At 46.5% G+C, this 10,000-nt stretch overlaps 3 protein-coding genes across 5 annotated transcripts in view; all 3 read right to left on the reverse strand.

Moving 5' to 3' along the window:
• nhej1 (nonhomologous end-joining factor 1) overlaps nt 1–10,000 on the reverse strand; it is a 44,531-nt gene that overhangs the window by 16,850 nt on the left and 17,681 nt on the right. The gene's annotated exons all lie outside the window — the stretch shown is intronic.
• LOC311040851 (succinate dehydrogenase [ubiquinone] flavoprotein subunit, mitochondrial-like) lies at nt 487–2,478 on the reverse strand (the record flags this gene model as incomplete). Its single annotated transcript, XM_084051221.1, has 1 exon — nt 487–2,478. One exon carries the CDS (start codon nt 2,476–2,478, stop codon nt 487–489), a length of 1,992 nt encoding a protein of 663 aa, XP_083907347.1.
• Nucleotides 4,453–5,070, reverse strand: LOC311040867 (ras-related protein rab7-like; the record flags this gene model as incomplete). Its single annotated transcript, XM_084051238.1, has 1 exon — nt 4,453–5,070. One exon carries the CDS (start codon nt 5,068–5,070, stop codon nt 4,453–4,455), a length of 618 nt encoding a protein of 205 aa, XP_083907364.1.

Below are 10,000 nucleotides of genomic sequence, written 5' to 3' on the forward strand. Positions count from 1 at the left end.
GTGATTACTGAGGGGGCTTGAAGGGCCCTGGTGCTCAATTACAGCAGAGCGCCCCACCACCCATACACCCCAAAGGACATGGACACACACACACACACACACACACACACACACACACCCTAACGGGTCCATTTTGTCCCATTTGTACACTCTCAGAGTTAAATGAACATTGATTTTACGATATGAATTGGGGTCCCAGAGACAGAAATGCCATAAAATAGGGGTCCGTAGCCTTATGCATGCCAAACTGGGGGTCCTTCAATTAAAACGGTTGAGAATTGACTGCTAGAGCTGTAAAAAATCATCTCTTATGGGGGGTCCGTGGCATATCTTTTCAAATGGGGGTCCGCAGGCTAATAAGTGTCAATTTGGGGGTCCTTGACATGAAAAAGTTTGAGAACCACTGTTGTAAGAGAAGCACAGACTTAACTGACAGTAAAAGGGGCAGCGGGTTGATGTGTGGCAAGGAGATGAGAGGTGGTCTTCTTAATAAGAGCGGATGGCAGGGGGGATGTGGGCACAATCCTGTTCATTAAGAGAAGCATCGATCACAGGGCGGTATTCCAAAGTCACCTTTCCAGTCTCGGGGTCGACACGGGACAGCGTGTGCTTCCTCCAGTGCTTCTCCAAGGGCTTCTTCTCCTGGCCTCGGAGGGGTTTGGAGTAATCGTACTCGTCGACGCGGTCTTTGAAGTCCTCTCTGGCGTGAGCCCCCCGGCTCTCCTGTCGCCGCTCCGCCGAGTGGACGGTCTGAACGGCGTTCAACACGAGGTTCTGAAGTTCCAGCGTTTCCACCAGATCCGTGTTCCACACCAAGCCTCTGTCGAAGGTCTTGACGTGCTCCAAGGACCGGTATATGGCGTGCATCTTGTCGCATCCCTCCTTCAGAACGGAGCCGGTGCGGAAGACCGCGGCGTGGCTCTGCATGGTCTTCTGCATGTCGAGTCTGATCTCGGAGGTTCTCAGGCCTCCGTTGGCATACCTCAGCCAATCCAAATTGGCCACGGATTCCTCTCCCGCACCGGGCTTCAGACGGGATAGCTTCTCTCCTGGTTCGTCCTGCTCGGCGATGGCGACGGCGCAAGCCCTGCCGAACACCACCAGGTCCAGCAGGGAGTTGGCGCCCAGCCGGTTGGCCCCGTGGACGCTGGCGGACGCCGCCTCTCCGCAGGCGTACAGGCCCGGCACCACCTTGTCTTCTCCGTCGACGTGGGTGATCGCCTGTCCCTTGTAGTTGGTGGGTATCCCTCCCATGTTATAATGGACGGTAGGCAGCACCGGGATGGGCTCCTTTGTGACGTCCACTCCGGCGAAGATCATGGCGGTCTCCGAGATGCCGGGCAGTCTGGTGGCCAGCTGCTCGGGAGGAAGGTGGTGCAGCTGGAGGTACACGTGGTCCTTTTGCGGGCCGACGCCTCTTCCCTCTCTTATCTCGATGGTTATGGAGCGGGACACGACATCTCTGGAGGCCAGGTCTTTGGCGTTGGGGGCGTACCGCTCCATGAATCGCTCTCCCTCGCTGTTCACCAGGATTCCCCCCTCGCCACGGCAACCCTCCGTAATCAGGCAGCCGGCGCCGTAGATACCCGTGGGGTGGAACTGTACGAACTCCAAATCCTGGCAGGGCAGACCGGCTCTCGTCACCATGGCGTTGCCGTCTCCCGTACAGGTGTGGGCCGACGTGCAGCTGAAATAGGCGCGCCCGTAGCCCCCGGTGGCAATGATGGTGTTCTTGGCTCTGAAGCGGTGGATAGAGCCGTCCTCCAGGCAGAGAGCGATCACACCTTTACACTCCCCGTCTTCCATCAGCAGATCGAGAGCGAAATACTCCACGAAGAAGCTGGTGTCGTAACGAAGTGACCGTCCATACAGAGTGTGCAGCATGGAGTGTCCCGTCCTGTCGGCCACACAGCAGCAGCGATGTGCCTGGCCTCCCTTTCCGTACTTCAAACTCTGGCCTCCAAACGCTCTCTGGTAGATCTTGCCATCTTCCGTGCGGCTGAACGGCATTCCAAAGTTCTCCAGCTCCACCACGGCTGCCGGGGCCTGCTCGGTCATGTGGTGGATGGCGTCCTGGTCTCCCAGCCAATCGGATCCCTTCACGGTGTCGTAGAAGTGCCACCTCCAGTCGTCTCCCTCCATGTTCCCCAGAGCAGCGTTGATCCCTCCCTGTGCGGCGACCGTGTGAGATCTGGTGGGGAACAGCTTGGTGACGCATGCCGTGTTGAACCCGGCCTCCGACAAGCCTAAAGCGGCTCTGAGTCCTGCTCCTCCGGCACCCACCACCACAGCATCAAACTCGTGGTCCACGGCTGGGTACTGGGTGGAGATATCATCCGACACTTTGCCGTTCTTCTTGCCGTAGATGGAGAAATGAAAGTTCTTGGAACCCTGAGCAGCAGCAACAGGGACTGTTTTAGTTTTGGAGTATAGTATCCTTTTGGAGAGGAGCCGGGATGCAAGACGTATGCTAGCCATGACGTGCCCAATGGAAGGTTGAACCCTCAATATACCCGTATATATGAATATACCCAGCTAGTCCTGAAGGTGACAGACTTTTTGAAGTCTGAACAAAGCTTCTGGGTGAAATATGGCAGAGGAGCAGCTACAGCATGCCACGGTTTGAGAATAAATCTACCTAGAAAGTGTGGCGGGTCTAGAGAGCGTCCCTAGAGGAGTGCAGGGATCTGCTTTGCGTGTTGGTGTCCCTTTTATGCCAATACATGCAGATCCCCAAACTCTCCCAAAACTGACGGTTGAAACACTCGCCCATATATGGAGATCCCCAAACTCTCTAAAGCTGATTTGTCGAAAAAGTGTCATTATGACTTATCTATGATGTATGACTCCATATTTGGGCATGGCTTCAGCCTAATCTGACACCATCTATCTATCTATATATACAATTTGAATCCTGCGCCATGTCGGTTGTCAGTATGTATGTAGCCAGTGTGACGTAATCTGACATCACGCCAGTGTGACGTAATCTGACATCACGATGAGACGGTCGTCGGCTTCCATAGTGGGTTTTGGTCATTGGAGAGGTGATGCACGTCACCTCTTTCTGAAGTGGGTACTTTCAAAGCCTGCCGTGGATTTAGGAGAGCACAAAACTCTCTCTCACACTGTGAGGTGCCTGTAAGGTGGCACTGCAAAGTGAACGACGCGTCACGCTAGACGTTCGGGCCGCGTAGCGGCCCGAACTTCTAGTTGAACTACATTTTTATTATTATTACTCTCCGCAGGAGAGTATTGTTTTCACTTTCTAAATATGACACACCGATTGGTCAAGCCTCACGTGACACGTGACAATACGGTGAAATACTGTATAAATACATGGCATCACTTTGACAGTGTCTTTGCCACTGTCAAAGTGAGGTAAGACAGGAACCATCACGAAATGGCTGCATGGCTGATACATAATTGGCAGATAGGACAGATAGGACACTTATATAGACAGGAGGGATATGACACTTACACAGACGGATAGGACACTTACAGTACACAGACAGGACGGATAGGACACTTATACAGACAGGACGGATAGGACACTTATACAGACAGGACGGATAGGACACTTATACAGACAGGACGGATAGAACACTTACACAGACAGGACGGATAGGACACTTACAGTATACAGACAGGACGGATAGGACACTTACAGTATACAGACAGGACACTTATACAGACAGGAGGGATAGGACACTTACATAGACAGGACGGATAGGACACTTATACAGACAAGACGGATAGGACACTTATACAGACGGATAGGACACTTATACAGACAGGACGGATCGGACACTTATACAGACAGGATGGATAGGACAGTTAGAACATAAGAATTAGAACATTCCCAACATTCCCAACACAAGTCTGGTAAGAGTGAGGTAAGACAGGAACAATCACGAAATGGTTGAGAAATGGCGGATACTGTAACAATTGGATAGGACACTTACACAGACAGGACGGATAGGACACTTACACAGACAGGACGGATAGGACACTTACATAGACAGGACGGATAGGACACTTATACAGACAGGAGGGATAGGACACTTATACAGACAGGACGGATAGGACACTTATACAGATAGAACATTCCCAACATTCCCAACAGCGGAGAGTTGTGCTCCGAGGAGCACTTTTTCTAGTTATTATTATTATTGTTTATTTAGCTATAATTGTGTTTTATTGTCTCCAAAATGAGATGGAGAACAGATCATCATCGACTAAATCTACAGTTGATTTAATGGACAAAAGATTGTGACACCCGTGCGCACCCATGATGACTTGTCTCAGTTCGAAATTGTCAGTATATTTAGTCATAGTTTTAGTCATCATAGCTTAGTTTTTTGTTTTTGTTTTAGTAAGTGAAAAAAGGTAGTCAACAGACATTTTTCGTTACAGTTTTAATTGACGAAATCAACACTGGAACAGTGTGTGCTCTCAACAGCTGCATTTTTCTGCTGTTTTCCGCATGCTCCTGTCCAGCTTGATTGGCTCAGGGAACTCACAGTACAGCTCCTCCTCAGCGACCTGTTTAAGAGCGGTGCGTGCAATAGCCTGGAAGGCCTGCTCCACATTGAGCGCCTCCTTGGCACTGGTTTCGAAGTAGGGGATGTTGTTCTTGCTCTGGCACCAGGCTTGCGCTCGTTTGGTAGTCACCATTCTGCTCTCCAGGTCAGTCTTGTTGCCCAGTACCACAAAAGGGAAGTTCTCTGGGTCCCGCAGGCTAGCCTGAATGAGGAATTCGTCCATCCAGCTCTCCAGGGTCTTGAAGGTTTTGGGTGCCGTCACGTCAAACGCCAGCACACAGCAGTCCGCTCCGCGGTAGAACGCCAAACCCAAGGACTGGAACCTCTCCTGTCCGGCTGTGTCCCAGATCTGCATTGTGACGAGTCTGTCGTCCACCATGACGTCTTTTGTCAAGAAATCCGCGCCTATGGTGGCTTTGTACTGGTTACTGAACCGTTTTCTCACATACTGGTTCATCAGGGAGGTCTTTCCAACCGCAGAGTCTCCAAGGATGATGACTTTAAACAGTACTTTCTTCCTAGACTCCATTGTGTCTCAACTAGATGAAGCTGTTGTTGTTATTGTTGTTGTTTTTAGGGGACAAACAAACACCCAAAGTGGACTTTCCCTCTGGCCTGGTTAACTAGCCAAGCTCTATGTCTGCCTTGCCTTGATGGATAAAATGACACACATATAAAACACTACCAGCTGCACTATTCAAGCTAGCTAAACTACCAAGATAATTGAATAGTTAAGCTATTCACACCGACCACCACTACAGACTAATTAGGATTCGTTTTGGGTTTTATTTGGGTTAGGTGATATCGATGACGCCAGTGCAGTGGAACTTCATATTTGGGCAAGACACTGATACTCTGATCAATCCTGTATGATGTATCTATGACATATCCTATCCTATATTAACATTGGCTGATGGGAGGGCGGTAGGCCGGCAGGCGAACCATGTGGCATTTGTTTATGCCACATAAACATAGGCATTAACAAACCTGATACGCCAACGTCAGTGTCCAAAACTCACTTATAGGGGGCCCCAAAAAAACCCCCGATACAACCATATATAGGCATATATGGAGATACGGTTGTCCAGAGCGACAGAACCGACCGGTTATGCCCATATATGGTCACGTGCATATATGGGGTATATATCGACCGACTTACAAACTCACTCGCAAGGACTCAAGGGAGTGCGGTGCCCGCCCTCGAGTAGTTCGGATAATGCGGTTGTCCAGAACCGCCGAACCGACCGATATGCCCATATATGGGCATGCCAATACATTGGCAAATACTGATGACATCAGGGATCTCCATATATGGCCACAGAAGGGACACAGGCAGACGGGTTCAACGGGTTCAACGGGTACTCGGACAAATCCCCTGACACTATGACTCAGAGGTTATCGTAGAGTGGCCGGATGGGAAACCGGAAGGTTCCGCAGTTCGATCCCGGGCTCCCCCAGAGTTAGTGTCGAAGTGTCCTTGAGCAAAGACGCTGAACCCCTAATTGCTGATGATGAGCAGGTTGGTGCCTTGCATGGTTTCCTCCGCCATGTGTGTGTGTGTGAATGGGTTAAAGGACAACTTTGTTTTTTTTACAACCAAGGTTTATATTTTAGCTTGTAATGAAAGTAAATAAAAGATGAATGTTATTTTTTTTTTCATTTACTGCTTTCTATAGTTTTAGCAATTTTCGCGATCTTTTTTTTACAGTGGGCGGGGGCATTCTGTCCGGTGGAAAAATATGCCTTTTTTACACAATAAAAAAGGTCCTGTGGTCTTTGATGGCCAGATGTGAGTTAGAAGAGCTACTGTAAATAATAATAAAGAAAACACAGGGTTATTGTGTAAAAAAAGACATATTTAGCCACCTGACAGAATGCCCCCACCCACTGTAAAAAAAGATCGCGAAAATTGCTAAAACTATAGAAAGCAGTAAAAAAAAAAATGTAAGACTCATCTTTTATTTACTTTAATTACAATCTAAAACATAAACCTTGGTTGTAAAAAAAAAAAGCTGTCCTTTAATGTAATGCACAATCCATGTAAAGCGCTTTGGATAAAAAGCGCTATATAAATGCACCATTTGCACCAACGCACCATAACCCTAACCGTTAACATTAGAGTCTCTCTTCCCCGCGACCGACCAATGATGTGACAAAGGCCTTCCCGTACCACGTTTCGAGACTCGAGCCGCCAGATGAGAAACGTTGTCTTGTGAGCAGTGGTGGAAAAAGTACTCAGATATTTTACTTAAGTAAAAGTATCAATACTGCAATATAGAAGTACTCCGTTACAAGTAAAAGTCCGGAATTCAAAATGTACTTGAGTAAAAGTACAAAAGTATTGGTATCAAAATGTACTTAAAGTACCATAAGTAAAAGTACTAAAATGTTTGAAAGTAGCAGATCTACAAGCTCACAACAACTACAAGCTACAAGCTCACAACGCGTCGCATGGCGACGCGTTGTGAGCTTGTAGATCGGCTATTTTCAAATAGCCAATGTATAAAATAGGGCTAAAGTGGTTAATGTATGTTTTATAATGTAATAACTTATATCTGCAAAGTAACTAAAGTTTTCAAATAATTGTAGTGGAGTAAAAGTACAATATTTGCCTCTGAGATGTAGTGGAGTAGAAGTAAAAGTACTGAAAATTGGAAATACTCCAGTAAAGTAAAAGTACTTACACATTGTACTTAAGTATACTACTTGAGTAAATGTACTTAGTTACTTTACACCACTGCTTGTGAGTTGGTCTCTCTGCCTCCGGATCACAGCGTGCCCTGAGTGTTGTTTTGACCCCTCCCACCTGGTCGCCAAGCCCCGCCCACTTCCCACCCGGGCCCTGAATTCCTCAGGTGTGTGTGATAATGAAGAGCCTCTCTCAATCCTGTTTAACGGACGCCGCCAGTCAATGATTCATCCAAAAGAGAAGGAAAGAAGAGAGACAGAGAGAGATAAGAGAGCGAGAGAGCGAGAGAGCGAGAGCGAGAGCGAGAGAGAGAGAGAGAGAGAGAGAGAGAGAGAGAGAGAGAGACAGTGAGGGGGGGCCGGGGGACAAGGAGATAAAAACAAGCCAATCCTTGATAATTCTACTCTTTCTCGATCCCCTGATGCTGATGAATTGTCGATGCAGAGGCTGCTGAAAACATGATGCACTGCGTCCCCCTTTTTCCCACCCAAGTCTACAGTATACAAATGGCAACGTTAAATCTTCAGATTTGACAATGTGTGAAATATACCAAATATATATGCATACTAAAACACGTTTTCTGGAGGACCTGCCCCCGCAGCACCTAAGAAACGGAAACGGAGATACAAAGACAAAAAAAAGTTGCAGGCTATTTCTGGTGCTGTGTGTGTGTGTGTGTGTGTGTGTGTGTGTGTGTGTGTGTGTGTGTGTGTGTGTGTGTGTGTGTGTGTGTGTGTGTGTGTGTGTGTGTGTGTGTGTGTGTGTGTGTGTGCGTGCGTGCGTGCGTGCGTGCGTGCGTGCGTGCGTGCGTGCGTGCGTGCGTGCGTGCGTGCGTGCGTGCGTGCGTGCGTGTGTGCGTGTGCGTGCGCGCGTGCGTGCCTGCGTGTAAGCGCGTCAAAGTGCTCAAATCAATCAAGATACTCAAACAGAAAAGGGTCAGGACAAAGAACAAGTCCTGTTGATGTGATTTGTTGATGCTTCTTTATGTTTGAATTACCTTGTTTTAACCATGTTCAGCACTTTGGTCGGCTTTGGGCTGTTGTAAATGTGCTATACAGATAAAGTTTGATTTGATTTGAAGTCGACAATCCCATAAAACAGCCAGATGAAAAAGACCATATCTGTAGAATAGTTAAAAAATAAAAATAAAAAACTTTCTTTCTATTACAAATTCTATTCATGGATTCTCTACCCTCTGCAACTGTCAAGTAGAGTGAACCGTTTTTTTGGGGAGGGAGAGAAAAAAAAAATCACAAAACAGACACATATACCGGTATGCAGTGGTGGAAAGTAACTAAGTACATTTACTTAAGTACAATTTTGAGGTATTTGTACTTTACTTGAGTATTTCCAATTTCCAATACTTTTACTTGTACTCCACTACATCTCAGAGGCAAATATTGTACTTTTACTCCACTACAATTATTTAAAAACTTTATTTACTAGTTACTTTTCAGATATACATTATGATATTATAAAACATACATTAACCACTTTAGCCCTCTTTTATAGCTACAGTAGGCTATTTGAAAATAGCCGATCTACAAGCTCACAGCGCGTCGCATCGCGTTGTGAGCTTGTAGATCTGCTATTTTCAAACATTTAGTACTTTTACTTTTGGTACTTTAAGTACATTTTGATACCAATACTTTCGTACTTTTACTCAAGTAAATTTTGAATCCTGAACTTTTACTTGTAACAGAGTACTTTTACATTGCAGTATTGATACTTTTACTTAAGTAAAACATTCAAGTACTTTTTCCACCACTGCCCGTATGTTGTTATTATCACATTGTTGTGTAGTTGCTGTGGAGCTGTCAAGTGGCCATCAGCGCAAACCCCGGATTAGAGAGACTTTCCCCCTTTAACCGGTGACAGTTGCGTTTTGCTGATGACAAGTGGAATACTACTGTATTTTGGTCTCTGGGGCTGCAGCCGGCTGCATGCTCCGCCAAACACAGCCTGTCAGCACCCAAAAACCCCAAAGCCCTGAGCGCAGTCACACCGCACGCACAACACGCGCGCACACACACACACACACACACACACACACACACACACACACACACACACACACACACACACACACACACACACACACACACACACACACACACACACACACACACACACACACACACACACACACACACACACACACACACACACAATGCAATGTAGAAATACTCTGTTACTCTGTAAGTAAAAAAGTCCGGAATTGAAAAATGTGCTCGAGTGTAAAAGTACGAAAGTATTGGTATCAAAATGTACTTTTCAGTACCAAAAGTAGAAAGTACTCATTAATGCAGAATGTCCCATTTCACAAGTTTTCAAAATGTATCGAAATCTTTTGAAAATAGCAGATCTACAAGCTCACAATGCGTCGCATCGCAAGCTGGTAGATTGGCTATTTTCAAACGTCTGAAATGTATATAGGGCTGAAGTGGGTAATGTATGTTTTGTAATAATAATCAAAATCTACAAAGTAACTAGTAACTAAAGTTTTCAAATAATTGTAGTGGAGTAAAAGTACAATGTTTGCCTCTGAGATGTAGTCTCAAGTAAAGTACAAATACCTCAAAATACTTAAATAAATGTACTTAGTTACTTAACGTGGTGGTGTGTGCACAGAAATAATGTAATCATCTTTCTGCAGGAAAACATGTGCATGCTCATTTGCATGCACACACACACACACACACACACACACACACACAAGCGCGCGCACGAATCATTACGTGAACAACAGTCAATAGTTCTCCCAACCACA

The sequence above is a fragment of the Gymnoscopelus microlampas genome (genome assembly GCF_963454915.1).
Source record: "Gymnoscopelus microlampas genome assembly, chromosome: 24".
Classification (NCBI taxonomy): domain Eukaryota; kingdom Metazoa; phylum Chordata; class Actinopteri; order Myctophiformes; family Myctophidae; genus Gymnoscopelus; species Gymnoscopelus microlampas.